Source organism: Protobothrops mucrosquamatus, unplaced genomic scaffold, assembly GCF_001527695.2.
Source record: "Protobothrops mucrosquamatus isolate PMUCROS unplaced genomic scaffold, P.Mucros_1.0 scaffold_116, whole genome shotgun sequence".
NCBI classification, from domain to species: Eukaryota; Metazoa; Chordata; class Lepidosauria; order Squamata; family Viperidae; genus Protobothrops; species Protobothrops mucrosquamatus.
The window spans coordinates 151,763-166,683 of NW_015386192.1; the positions used below are offsets into that span (position 1 = coordinate 151,763).

The 14,921-nt window shown below is 48.2% G+C and overlaps 1 protein-coding gene across 1 annotated transcript; it reads left to right on the top strand.

Moving 5' to 3' along the window:
* Positions 1–477: 477 nt before the first annotated feature.
* GLMP (glycosylated lysosomal membrane protein) lies at positions 478–9,413 on the top strand. Its single transcript, XM_015816577.1, has 6 exons — positions 478–570; positions 2,497–2,754; positions 4,741–4,926; positions 5,824–6,042; positions 7,056–7,333; positions 9,245–9,413. The coding sequence occupies exons 1-6, from the start codon at positions 478–480 to the stop codon at positions 9,411–9,413; spliced, it is 1,203 nt and encodes a 400-aa protein (XP_015672063.1).
* Positions 9,414–14,921: the final 5,508 nt, after the last annotated feature.

Genomic DNA, 14,921 nt, shown 5'->3' on the forward strand with positions numbered 1-14,921 from the left:
AAAGGTTTCCTGCCTGAGCAGGGGGTTGGACTAGATGACCTCCAAGGTCCCTTCCACCTCTTATTATTTTGAGGGGGAGGAGAAGCAGAGAAAAGTTTCCTACCTGAGCAGGGGGTTGGACTAGATGACCTCCAAGGTCCCTTCCACCTCTTATTATTTTGAGGGGGAGGAGAAGCAGAGAAAGGTTTCCTGCCTGAGCAGGGGTTTGGACTAGATGACCTCCAAGGTCCCTTCCATATTCTAGGCAAGGAAGAGCCCTTCTGCTTGGCTGGGAAAGGGCTCCAGAGCATCTCCCCCTGGCCAGGCCGGCCGCTCGTCCTCTGCCGGGGGACCCCTTCCCGGCTCCCCGGGGCTCAGGGGCGAGGCCGGCTTTGCAGCGGCCCCTTTAAGAGAGGCCCCGCCCAGCTGGAGGGAAGCCCGGAAGGAACGCCGGCCGGGTCACGTGACGGCGCTTTCGCGAGCCCGCAGTCGGACAACATGCTGGCGGCGGCGGCGGCTGCTTGGGCCGGCCTGGCGCTCCTCTGGGCGGCGGGCGGCTGCGCGGGGGACGCGGCGGGCTACCGGAGGAGGGTAGGTGCGGGGAAGGGGAAGGGGGACCGCCGGGTGGGCTTGTTCCCGCGGAGGGCTCGCCCGTGTGGAGCCTGCGAGGCGGTGGGGTGGAAGGCAGCAAGCGGAGAAAGGCGCTCTGCCCATGCCCCGAGGCGCTCTGCCGAGGAAGCGGGCCGGGAGGACATCGCCGCGGCGCTCAGTCTCCTCCCGGAAATTGGAAATACAGGCAGCCCTCGCCTTACGACGGCTCGCTTAGTGACCGTTCAAGCGGCGCTGTAAAAAAAGGGACCGAGGACCATTTTTCGCACTTAACGACCGTTGCAGCGTCGCCTGTGATCGGTGACCCAAATTCAGGTGCTCGGCAACTGGTTTGCGCTCATGACGGTTGTTGTGTCCTAAGATCATGTGATTTCCCCCCTTTTGACAACAAGCCAAGTCAACGGGGGAAGCCAGGTTCAAACTGAAGAACTTATCATCTGCCGTGATCCTCTTAACAGCCGGGGCTAGAGCGGTCGTAAAACGGGGCAAAACTCACTTCACAACCGTTCTCCTTTAAGAACAGAAACTTTGGGTTCCATTGTGGTCCTAAGTTCAGGAATACTGCTATGATGTGTAAGAGAGAAAGTGAAAGGGGTGGCTGGGACAGTGGGAAGGTACACCACGGACTCCAGAAGATGGTAGAGGACAGGAAGGCCTGGAGGAACGTTGTCCGTGGGGTCGCGATGGGTAGGACACGACTTCGCAACTAACAACCACAAAATGTTTCAAACTCTCCAGTGCAGAGAAGAACAGTGGAACTGCCATTACTAACTCTTGAATTCTGATTCTGGCTTCTAAATAATAATAATAATTAAATAATAATAATAAAAAATAAATAATAAATATCCTCTAGAACACCATAGGATGGAGCTCGGCTCCAGATTTTAATTTGGAATTTTTTCCTCCTCCTATCTTTCTTGGCTGCTCCGGAGGGATCAAATGCAGGTTTCCTCTGTAAAATGCATTTTGATTTGGAATCGGCAGAGGAAACCCCCAAATTGTTTGTGTCTTCAGCCTTTGGAGGATAAGAAAGTGTGGGTGAGAGTTGCTTGTGTTCGGCTTCCTCTTTTCCTTGTTACTCAGAGCAGAAGGAAAAACGGCGGCTTTTGTGTGTTTTCTCCCAGAGCTTCAGAAATTAGAACATGAATCATACATTTTCTCTTCCTGCAGAAAACGTCACCAGTGAATTAAATATTGCTCTCGGCCCTTCCTTCTATGGCCATTTTCTAATCATTTCTCTTCCCCTTCTTTTTTATGTTTTCTTTTTTGATGACTTTTATTGTTTTATCCAAGTGTAAAATATAAAAGAAAATAGGAAATTAAGGGAAGAAAAAAAAGGGGGGAAAGAAACGATGGGGTACAGGTGTTGATTTCCAACTCTTTTTAGAACAGTAGAAGGTGAGAGCTGGAAGGGACCTTGGAGGTCTTCTAGTCCAACCCCCTGCTGAAGCAGGAGACCCTGTACCATTCCAGATGGGTGGCTGTCCAGTGATAAAGCATGCACAACTTCTGGTGGCAAGCTGTTCCACTAGTTAATTGGCCTCACAGGAAATTCCTCTTTAATTCCAGGTTGCTTCTATCCTTGATTAGCCTCCATCCATTGTTTCTTGTCCTGCCTTCTGGTTCTTTGGAAAATAAGTTGACCCCCCTCTTCTTTGTGGCAGCCCCTCAAATACCGGAAGACTGCTATCATGTCCCCCCTAAGCCAGCCTGGCTCAGCTTGGAAACCTCTCCCTTTCCCCTCAGCATGGCTGGCTCAGGAATTCTGGGAGTTGAAGTCCACAAGTCATAAAAGGGCCAAGGTTGCCTACCCCTGGCTTAGTCTCCTGGTTTACTAACCATGATTGATGGCTTCGTGTATACTGGTTTGTGAAGCAGCTTGAGCTGTTGGTGTGAATCTCTTTGCAGGTCTCCCTGGAGTACAACCCGGGATGGGCCAGCTCAGAGGTGAACCTCCTGCACAGCCGGGCGGTCGGCCTCAACGATACGCTTCACTATGTCTGGAGCACCATTGGGGCCCCCACAGTGTTGTTGGTGTACACCGCAAGCGACAACAGTTCCCTTCAGGTCAACTGGACCCAGCTCCTGTCCTCTTCCCCAGCGGGAGCCATCCGGGTTGAACCAGCCGAGAGTGTCTTGTATTCCACCGCCGTGGTCTTTCCCAGGGTAGGTCCTTGGGGGGGGGCTGAAGGATGGGGGGGAGCCAGGCAAGGGGATGCAGGCAGTCCTCAAATTACAACTCTTCGTTTAGTTACAGCGGCACTCCAAAGAGTGACTTACCACCTGTCCTCGCAGTTATGACCGTTGCAGCATCCCTGTGGTCACGTGATCCCAATTCAGACACTCGGCGACTGGCATGGACAGCCAGTCCCCGGCCTACGACCACAGCTGAGCCCAAACTTTCTGTTGTTAAGTGAGATGTTTGCTAAGTGGGTTTTGCCCTACTTTACGACCTTTCTTGCCTCAGTTGTTAAGGGAATCACTGCAGTTGATAAGTTAGGAACATGGCTGTTAAGTGAATCTGGCTCCCCCCCCCCGACTTTCTTGTCAGAAGGTCGTAAAAGGGGACCACATGACCCCAGGACGCTGTGATCATCATAAATAACCAGTTGCCATCCAAATTTCGATCACGTGACCACGGGGGGGGGGTGATACAACAGTCATACTTGTGAAAAACGGTCCTAAGTCGCATTTCTCAATGCTGTTTTAACTTTGGTCACTAAACGAAGTGTTGTAAGACGAGGACTACCTATCTTTACGACGGTTGCAGCGTCCTGGGGTCCAGGGATCCCCATTTACATCCTTTCCAGCCAGATTGGAACCGAGCACAGTCAATGGCAGAAGCTAGATTCGCTTAACGACTGCTTGATCACGGAACACAAGTGGTTCACTTGACAGCTGCGGCAAAACAAGCTGTCACTCATTTAACAACCACCTTGCTTAGCAACGGATATTCTGCTTCTGCGATCATAAGTCTGCCTGTAATTATTTTTTGGCCTCTACATGCACGGAGGTGAAATGGGAGCTTGACAGGGTGGCCTCCCCCGGAGTATCTGAAATGGTTTGGCCCCAATGGGGTTACTACAAAATTATTGTTTTCCTCTTTTGATCACACCTCCTGATCAACTGCAAGCACTCAGCTAAACCCCAACTGGCTGGAGGTAGATAAACCCTGTTTTGCAGTTCTAACTCCCTCTGAGCTCCCCCATCACGTGAGAAACTGGCAAACGGCCCAGGTTTGGTTGGGCAAGTTGTGTGAACCCAGCCTGAGATTGCCAGGCAGTCTAAGTGCCTCAAATGGCCAAAAGAGGGGGATGGTGGCTTGCTTCTGGCTTAAGATGCGTCCGTTCAGACAAGCTTCTTCAGCTCTGACTGGATGGTTTGCATCCTTTTAGAGAGCCGTTGAGGCCACTTGGAGGTTGATCTGTTTTTCTCAAGGTCGTCTGAGTGGTGCAAATGGGTGTGGAGCCTTCCTGGAGCTGCTGAAAGGACTGTGTGTTCTACACCCATTTGCACCACTCAGGCGACCCCAAGGACACAGGTAAACCTCCAAGTGGCCTCAACGACTCTCTAAAAAGAAGACAAATGACCAGCTGTCTGCAAGGCATATAAATCCTTCCATTCCCCACCATCCAGTCAGAGCTGAAGAAGCTTCTTGGAGGAGAAGCGAAACATCTTCAAAGAAAAGCAAACAACTGGTCATTTGCCTTCTTTTAGAGAGCCGTTGAGGCCACTTGAAAGTTTATCTGTATCTTCAAGGTCACCTGAATGTGCAAATGGATGGGGAGCCTTCTTGGAATTGCTGAAAGGACTGTTCCACTCCCCATTTTTGCACTACTCAAATGACCCTGAAGATACAGATAAACCTCCAAGTGGCCTCAACGACTCTCTAAAAGGATGCAAATGACCATCTGTCTGCAAGGAGTATAAATCCTCCCATTCCCCACCATCCAGTCAGAGCTGAGGAAACTTCTTGGATGAGAAGAGAAATGTCTTCAAAGAAAGAACAAGTCCAGTTGCCTTAGAAAAAGTATCTTTGGGACAACCAGGATCTGGATGACGGAGAATCTCCATAGACATGTCAGTTCAGACAGTTGCGCCTTGCTTCATAAACCACAGGCAGTTGCTTACTTTAGATTGTGAATGTTGCAGCTGTGGGAATATAACGGCACCAACACGTCGGACTTCTCCCAAATCCACACGGAGCAGATCTATGCCAGTTACAACCTGGCTAACCTCAGCTGGGACAGCCTGGAAGGGCGGCTGAATGAAACGGCCCTCAGCGCCAACTTCCAAGGCCGCGAAGGGACCTTTGGGAACGGAAGCATCTCTTTCAAGGTAAATCGAGCTGGTTCCGTATGTGTGTATGTATGTATGTATGGGAGAGAGGTTGTCTCCCTTTGAAAATGGCAGTGGGTAAAATTATATATAATCCTGGACTTAACCATTCAGTTCAAAGTCACAACGGCACTGAAAAAACTGATTCATGACCGTTTTTCCCACTTACGGCCGTTGCGGCATCCCCGAGGTCAGGTGACCCAAATTCAGATGCTTGGCAACTGGTTCATACTTAACGACGGTCGCAGTGTCCCACGGTCACGTGATCCCCTTTTGTGACCCTTCTGACAAGCAAAGCTCGTGGGGATGCCAGATTCACTTAATAACCAGATCACTGATAAGTATCAAGCGCAGTGATTCGCTTAACAACTGAGGCAAGAAAAGTCACAAAACGGGGCAAAACTCACTTTACAAAGGTCTCGCTTAACCACAGAAATGGCTGTATCGAACCTTTCATGGGACACAAGTTTTTGTGTCGAAGTATTGATTTAATAGCTAACCAGCTGATGTAATGTAAGAGGTAATGATGGGAATGACTCAGCAGAGTCTGTGTCTCTTTAAGAGCCTTTGTATAAAGGGAAGGCTCTACTGATGTGTTCTCTCTCTCTTCTGTTTCCTGCTGTAACTCTGGTTTGTTGGATCCTGCTATATTAGCACGTGTACGTATATTGTTCCTGGTGTATGATATTGTAGATAGTGTAAGATAAACCACCATTTAATATAGACCACTGTTTCCTGTGTTTACTCCTGGGTTATCTCGCGCAAGAAGGCTGTGCACGCTCTGACAGTTTTGCACATCCTTAAGCCAAACCCTGATAAGCCAAGGTTAACTCTAACCGGGTTAGCAGGGAGGAAAGGAAGACTGGGGAGACTATGGTCAGTCTCTTCCCCCCCCAGGTGACGGCATACGAGGAGAGCAGCCGCGACAGGCCCCTCCCACGTCTTCTGCACAGCGCCAACAGCTCCAAGGTGGAATTCGCCATCCAGGGTGTGCCCCCCCGGGGGAACCACTCCCGCTTTGCCCTGGAGATCCTGGCAGTCGAGGAAGGGAGCCGGCAGAAGCAGCTGCAGTCAGTCCGTTCCATCGATGACGAATACACCCCGACCATTTTCGAGGTACGTCCAGGGAAGCCAAAGTCGACTGCCCCCTCTTGGGTTCTCGGCTATCGTTTGGGCAATGGAAGCATCAACGGCTGGATTCACATGGGGCTCCAGGTTCAGAGGGTCTCCTGGAGGTGCTTTTCCAAAAGGCAACTGGACTAGAAGTTTTTAAGAAGAGATTGGACAACCATTTGTCTGAAATGGTAGAAGGTTTCCTGCCTAAGCAGGGGGTTGGACTAGAACACGGGTCGGCAACCCAAGGAGCTGACAAGCTTATTGGGCGGGGCTCCTCCCTTTGCTGCATCTCTGCAGGAAGCAGGAAGGGCAGGAGAGAGCCAGCCCAATAATGTGTGTCAGCTTGTTGCAGAAGAGCCTGAAGCCAGCTTGCCAGGTGAGCAGAAGATTGGAGAGAGGGAGAGAGAGAGAGAGAGAGAGGGAGGGAGAGAGAGGGAGGGAGAGGAGAGAGAGAGAAGGAGAGGAGGGAGAGAGGGGGAAGGAAAGAGGGAGAGAGAGGCAGAGGAAAGAGAGAAAGAGGGAGAGGAAAGAGAAAGGGAGAGAGGGAGAGGAAAGAGAGAGAGAGAGGAAAGGGAGAGAGGGAGAGGAAAGGGAGGGAGGGAGGGAGAGAGAGAGAGAGAAACTCATGCACAGCAGCCTCTATTTCTTTTTAATTAAATTCTTCAATCAAGGTCCCCACCTCTTGCGCACGCACGTGCACACACACGTTTTGCAGCTCCCAGTGTTTTCTTTTCTCTGGGAAACGGGTCCAAGTGGCTCTTTGAGTGTTTAAGGTTGCCGACCCCTGGACTAGAAGATTTCCAAGGTCACTTCCAACTCTGTTTTCCATTATTCTATTCTATTCTATTCTATTCTATTCTATTCTATTCTTTCTTGGCTGCTGTACCGTAGGGACACAAAACAACCCCTTCACAAGTGCAAAACACTCTCACAAAATGACTGGGGCAGAACCCACCCTGCCCAGAATGGGGGCTTAACAATGGCGTCGTGTTCCTTTTTTCCTTTCCTCTCAGATGGTGCAGCTGATCTCTGACCCCCTCAACCACAGCCTGGGGTCCAGCTTCCTGCAGTGGAAGATGGCCGCCTACAGCTCTAAAACCCCCAATCGAGAAAACACCGTCCATTGTCAGTACTACCCCCTCCAGGTGGTCCGCAACCTCGGTACTGAGTTCAGGATTCTCCACGCCTACTTTGGGGAGGACCTCGAGCGATCCTGCAGCCTGTCTGGCCTCAATATCTCCTTTGGTAGCGAGGACAACGAAGCCTACAAAGAAAAGAGATACTTGAGCTGGTGAGGATCCATTTGGGGGGTGCTGGGGGTCTTGGCCAGAAGCCATGGGGGGTGTCGCCCCCTTGGACCACAGGGAACTCCTGCCTGTGTGTTGAGTGGCGTCATTTCATAAATTGGGGTTCTCTCCCTGCGATGGGGGTCAGCGCTGTGTTTCAGACAGCCCCGTTCTCCCAGTTAGATGCAACCAAGTGGGCCCCTCTTTGCTGCTCATGATAAATAAAGGTGGTCCTCGACTTACAGCAGTTCATTTAGTGACCGTTTGAAGTTACAAAGGTATAAAGCCTCCAGCAAAAGCCCAATTACTGATCTGGCTCGACTTAAAACAGTTTGTTTAGTGACCGTTCAAAGTTAACAATGGCACTGAAAAATGTGGGTCACGTGATGAGAATCCAGACACTTGGCCACTGACTCGTATTTATGACCGTTGCAGTGTCCCACAGTCACGTGATCCCCTTTTGCAGCCTTCTGAGCAAGCAAAGTCAATGGGGAAGCCAGATTCACCCTATTACTAGTTTAACAACTGCAGTGATTCACTTAATAACTTGGCAGGAAAGGTCGTAAAATGGGGCAAAACTCACTTAACAGATGTCTCACTTAGCTATATAAATATTGCGATCAGTGGTAGTCATAAGTCGAGGGTTACCTGTATTCATTTAAGGATTGTTTGAAGTCACAACAGCGCTCCAAAAAGGGACTTGCTCATAACCGGCACAGCATCCCCACCGTCAAAATGGCGGCTCTTATCAACCAGCATCTAAGATGGCTGCCACATCCCCATTTGCGACCTTCCCAGATGGCTTGAACAAGCAGAGTCAACGGGGGCAAGTCAGATTCACTTAATGACCGCACGGTTCACTTAGCAACAGCAGCGATTCTCTTAACAACTGTGCCACACAAAAGTTCATCAAATCAGACATGATTAATTTAATCGTCTTGCTTGGCGGTGGAAGCGCTGGTGTTAATTGTGGTCGTAAAACAAGGACTAGCTGTACTCCGAAGCATCCAATCCATTCAGAACTGTGTGTAAATAGCCGAAATACAGGTAGTCCTTGACTTACCACCACAACTGAACCCCAATTTTTTTTTTGCTAAGTGAGACACTTATTAATGAAGTGAGTTTTGCCCCATTTTATGACCTTTCTTGCTACAGTTGTTAAGAGAATCACTGCAGTTGGTAAGTTGGTAACCCAGTTGTTAAGTGAATCCGGCTTCCTCCATTGACTTTGCTTGTCAGAAGGTCTCAGAAGGAGATCACATGACCCCCCTGGGATACAGCAACCGTCATAAATACGAAACAGTTGCCAAGTGTCCAGATTTTGAGAAAATCTTAACTGGTAAGAATGCTTTGAATATTGTGGGGAAAACAAATTTAAATAAGAATTTTGTAAACAGGATCTATGACGAGGCAATCAAGATGATCAGTGAAAAGAAGCTTTATATCGATGTGGTTATGATTTGCAGAAACATAAAAAATGTCTATATTTAATTGTCATTTATTTAAATAAGAACTGTATTTAAGGTTGGCAAAAGAATATTATTGGAAGAAGAGGAAGCTATTATGTGGACTATGGAATTATAGAAATTAATTGTTATTGTTTTTTAAACACTAACCCAGACAACACACTGTTTACCAAATATTAAGGTGTATGTTAAAAATCAATAAAACATTAAAAAAAAAAAAAAAAAGGTCGCAGAAGGGGATCTTATGACCCAGGACACAGCAATGGTCATAAGTATGAGTTAGTTGCCAAGCATCTGATCCTGGGGATGCTACAAAAGTTATAATTTTGAAAAAGGGTCGTAAGTCCCATTTTTCAGTGCCGTCGTAACTTTGAACGGTCACTAAACATCCTGATAAGTCGAGGACTGCCCATAATGACGTGTTTCCATTGCTTTGTCTCTTCCTTCCAGGTCCGCGCTGGTTGGTTTTGGGGAACCCCCGAGAGAAGAATTCTCTCCGCTGGTCATCGGGATCCTGGCCGTGGCGCTGGGAACGCCGGCGATGCTCCTAATCGTGGGGAGCCTGGCGGTGCTGACAAGGAAGCGGAAGCCATGTTCGGAGTACGAACCGATCAACTGACGGGCAGGGGAAGCCCAAGATGGCCGCTTCTCCGAGGCCTCCATTTACGGACAGACCCAGGGGTTTCCTTGGGGATTATTGCAAGGATGCCCGTCTCGGCTGCCCCTGTGGGGTAGGATTTATTTATTGCTTTGCCCTAAAGGGGGCAAAACTCATCTCAAGAATCAGGGTGCTGAAGAAGGACATGTTCTCCGGGCTTCTTTCATCGGTTCTGCCGCTTTGAAAAGGTTTTGTGGGTTCCTCGGATGGCCACCTCATCGGGGCCTGCAATTTTAAGCAGGAAGAGGAGATGACTTAACGGTTGAGTGGCTGGGAAGGGAGGGTCTCTCTCAAAGGGTCTCTTCCCACCACCGCCCCTCACAATACCTGGAGCACAGTTCTCAAACATGGGGGCATTTGGGTTTTACGGACCTAAGTTCGCCAGGACGCTGTGTTTTTCTAAAACGGACTGATTGAAGGGTGGGGGTGATATTTGCTTTTCTTCAGCCTCAGAGCAGGTCCCTGCTGCTGGTTCTGCCCAAAGTCCTGAGTTTTTGCCAAAATGACAAAGTGTGCCTTTGTTTGGCCATCTTACCCCCTTCCGAGAGAAATTAGTGTGTTTGGGCAGGTTACCTTCCTCCCTTGCTAATTCTGTTTTTTCCTTCCCAACCCCAAAGACCCAGAAAGTTGAACTCTGTTTTCAATCATCACATGGATCTTTCCACTTACGAAGAAAATTCCTTCTTTCTTTCCTTCCTTCCTTCTTTCCTTCCTTCCTTCCCTCACTATTTTTTCTCCCTCCATTTCCTTTCTTTCTTCTTCTCTGTCTCATTTCCTTTTCCTTGCTTCCCCCATTTTTCTCCCTCCATTTCCTTCCCTTCTTCTTCTCTTCCTTTATTTCCTTCCTCCCTCCCTCCCTTCCTTTCTTCCCCTATTCCTTCCTTCCTTTCCCCCTATTTTTCTCCCTCCATTTCCTTCCTTCCTTCCTTCCCCTCCAATTCTTCTTACCTTCTCCCTCCCTTCCTGTCTCCCCTTTGCCTCCCTCCCTCCTTTCCTTCCTTCCTTCCTTCCCTATTTTTTCTCCCTCCATTTCCTTCCTTTCTTCTCTGCCTTTATTTCCTTCCTTCCTTCCCCTCCAATTCTTTCCTTCTCCCTCCCTTCCTTTCTCCCACTTTCCCCTTTGCCTCCCTCCCTCCCTTCCTTCCCTCCCTATTTTTTATCCCATTTCCTTTCTTCTTCTCTGTCTCATTTCCTTCCTTTTCCTTTGTTCCCCATTTTTTCTCCCTCCATTTCCTTCCTTCTTCTCTGCCTTTATTTTCTTCCTTCCTTCCTTCCTTCCTTCCTTCCTTCCTTCCTTCCTTCCTTCCTTCCTTCCTTCCTCTCTCTGCAGGGGACTTATAGTAATTCCTCCCTTTAATTTTCTTTAAAAGCCATGTCCTTCAGATGGTTCTCAGTATTATGCCTATTAAAGCCACAGAAGCCCAGCTGGGGGAAGTAGTTGGCAGCTGTTTTTTAAAAAAAGGTGTGGACCTGGATCAACCACTAATTGTGTTTACACGCTGCTGTTCAGAAAACAACAGCAGGCAAAATTGCACTCTGGAGTCAAATGCACACTGGAAAAATGGATCTGGAAAAATGAAACTAATTGGAGCCCTGGGCTGGCAGAATTAAATCTGGTACGCTGCAGAGATTGGGCCAAGACGGAAAAATTATTATTATTATTATTATTATTTTGAAAAAAGAAACCTCTTTGAAGAGTTATCCAAGCCAAGTCTTGGCAAGTTTCTGGAGCAAGCCTGCCTCTCCTTTGGGATTCCAGATGTTGGGATGGGAGTTCCCAGCCTTCTTAGCGCATTGGCTAGGAATGCTGGGAGTTGAAGTCTTCAGCCTGAAAGGGCTCTCCATGTTGGGGAAAGCCTAGGTGAGATCAAGTCTAAATCAAAGTGGAGACGGGAGGCCAGGAAGTCTGGAGAACTTGCGAAGCACTTCTAGGACCTGCCTGCCCCCTTCATTTCCTCTGGGGTCTTCTCTGCTTTGGGGTGGGGGACCAACATCCTTGCTGGGAGTGCTTTTGGCTTCATTGGGCAGCTGTGAGGGTGCAGCTGTTCTAGCATATGCCACAAAGGGCCAGTGTTTCTCAACGTTGGCCCCTTTAAAAGGCGTGGTCTTCCAACAAGCTGCCTGGGGGGAATGCTGGGAGCTGAAGTCCACATCTCTTAAAAGTGGCCAAGGTTGAGAAACACTGCATTGTGGGGGATTTCTTCTAGACGGGGAGCCTTGTGGGCCCCTCACTGCTGCTTTGTCTTTCAGGGACCAATTAAAAGGGGAGATTGTGCAACATAGCTTGTTTGTGGTGGTCATCTGTTCGAATCCAGTTTCGGTCTCAAGAGGTTTCCTTAACAGACTATTCTCCGTTATCCAGGTCATGGCTGTCCCAAAAGGTGCTTTTCCCCCCCCCCCTTGTTTTAAGCCCCAAAAGGCAGAAGCTTGTGCACCCCAAGGATAAAACACCCAGGCACAAACTGAACGATGTGATATATGCTGTACAACGCAGTGAGACGTCGTTTTAGGTCTGTACATTGGAGAAACAAGAACCTCCTTCACAAACACAACACGGGAGGACAAACCCGTCAGGAATCAGATTCAGCATTACAAGGGCGAAGACCGGTCTTTTGGAGACCGCAAAGTCCACATCTCGGACAGAGAGGACCACTGGTTGGAAAGAGAGGTCAAAGGGAGGTAAAAATTGAACAGCCCTCTCAATAGAGGGAGGGGGATACAACACCACCCCACTTCCTGTTCACAACACGGTCCTTTTCAGCAGTTCCAAGAAAGTTCCACGTTCATTTGCAGTATTCAGGTGATCCTGAGGGCACAGATCAATCCCAAGTGGCCTCAACGACTCCCAGAGAGAGTACTAACGACCAGATGACTGCAAGGAATATAAATCCTTCCATTCCCTGCCGTTCAGTCAGAACTGAAGAAGCTTCTTGGTTGAGAAACGAAACGTCTTCAAGAAAAAATCCATTTGCCTTTTGAAGAAAAAAGCACCTTTGGTCCTCCCAAAGGGAAGCATTTCCTAACCTTGTTCCTTAGCACTGCTTGATGAAAACATGAAACTAAGAAAGAGGCCACAGATATATTCCGTGCCCTGAACTGGAGCTTTGCAGGGCTCTTTTTTTTATTAAAATAATGATGTTATGTTTTAAGCGGGACTTCCAGGGAGGTGTCGGGAGAAGCTTGGCAATATGGACTTATATACTGCTTCACAGTGCTCTACAGCCCTCTCTAAGCGGTTTACAGTCAGCCTCTTGCCCCCTGCAACAATCCGGGTCCTCATTTTACCGACCTCGGAAGGACGGAAGGCTGAGTCAGCCTTGAGACAGTCAGGATCGAACTCCTGGCTGTGGGCAGAGTTAGCCTGCAATGCTGCATTCTAACGACGAGGGAGGGAGGGAGAAGAGAAAACAGCACTGATCCTGGCATTTCTGCTGAGCCCAGAAGAAGCGGCGATCAGCTGGAATGTTGCAGCCTCTCCAGGGTCTTGTGATTTACATTCAGATGCTTGGCAACCGATTCATATTTATGACGGTCACAGTGTCCCAGGGTCATGTGAAGTGACCAAAACCTGCTGCAACCACCCAGCAGACGGGGGGAATAAAAACCAAACACCCCCCCACCCCACCCCCGCTGCCAATCCTCAACAGAAATGCTCACAACAATGGAAACCTCGGACTGGAGGAAGAGCGCCGCCGGGTGGGCAGGCAGGTGTCTTGCTCGGCTGTGGCTTGGGGGGCACTTTTTTCAGTGCCTCTGTAACTTCGAACAGTCACTAAGCGAACTGTTGTAAATCGAGGACTACCTGTACTTCATCACTTTTTTCCTTTTTTTTCCCCTGGTCATCAAGTTTTTGACACCTTGCTAGGCGACTGGTGGTACTCAGATATTGCCATATCCTAAAAGTGGTGAAAAGGTTGAAAAGCCGTGCACTAAGTGACTTTAATCTGAGATTGTTAGGCTGTTCTTCCTTGTTGTTGGCTGTGAAACTGCAGGAGCCACTTATCCTGCAGGGACAGAAGCCGCCCCGGTTCCTCCTCGGGGGTTTTTTGGCCACAAATGAATTCCTGAGGCTCTTCAAATGTTTCCAGCCGCCGCACGCAGCTTGTGGGTACTTTTCCTTTTGCTGGATGGAAATTTTCCAGTCTCAGATGCCCACCCCCTTGTGTGCAGCAGCCCTGTGGGAGCCCACACAGTTCCTTCTAATCCCCTCGCCGTGTGCTTTTCACACCAATTTTCTTGTTCAATTTGGCGCGAGGAAAATTTGCAACCATGCCTATCTTAGTTACCCTGGGAGACCATTGAGGCCCTCTAACCTACTTACATATTTACTATATAACATAGAGAACATAGAATATAGAAGAATAAGGTTGGGAAGGGACCTTGGAGGTCTTCTAGTCCAACCACTTACTCAAGCAGGAAACCCTATACCATCCTGGACCAATGGTTGTCCAGGTCACACCTGGAATACGGCATCCAGTTTTGGTCACCACATGACAAAAAAGATGTTGAGACTTTGGAAAAAGTGCAGAGAAGAGCAACGAAGATGGTTGAAGGCCTGGAGACAAAAACATACAAAGAACAGTTGCAGGATTTGGGTATGGCTAGCCTAGAGAAAAGAAGAACAAGGGGGGACATGATAGCAACTGTTCCAGTATTTGAGGGGCTGCCACAAAGAAGAGGGGGGGTTAATTTATTTTCCAAATCACCTGAAGGCAGGACAAGAAGCAATGGATGGAAATTAATCAAAGAGAGAAGCAACCTGGAATTAAGGAGAAACTTCCTAGCAGTGAGGACAATTCACCAGTGGAACAGCTTGCCACTAGAAGTTGTGGGTGCTTCATCATTGGAGGTTTTTAAGAAGAGACTGGACAACCACCTGTCTGAAATGGTATAGGGTCTCCTGCTTGAGCAGGGGGCTGGACTAGAAGACCTCTGAGGTCTATTCTAATTCTATTTTAATTCTTAATTCTAATTACTAATTATTCTATTCTATTCTATTCTATATTTCTATTCTAATTTCTAATTTCTATTCTATCTTATTCTTATTTTATTCTATTCTTTATTCTATTCTATTCTATCTTATTCTATTCTACTCTTTATTCTATTCTTTATTCTATTCTATTCCATTATTCTAAAGAGGACAAACCAGAAAAAAACTGGAGTAGTTACAATGCTATATTTCCAATCCTGGGTTGATTTCTAAAATTGAGTGATTAGGAAATCGCGTAGGCAGCATCACCTGTCATCTTGCAAATTCAAATTCTGCCCATCTGGAATGTTTCCTGCAGATGGAGAGCGGTTGGCTGTATTCCCTTGAACAAGAAATAATTAAAGCTGGCATTCGAATCAGCTGTCAACACAAAACCATAATTTGTTTTAATCGCTGTTGAAGAAATCAGAGTTTGCCTCATTCATACTGGTTACAAACAATGATTTTCATACCACCGTGTTTGGGAATTGCACAACACT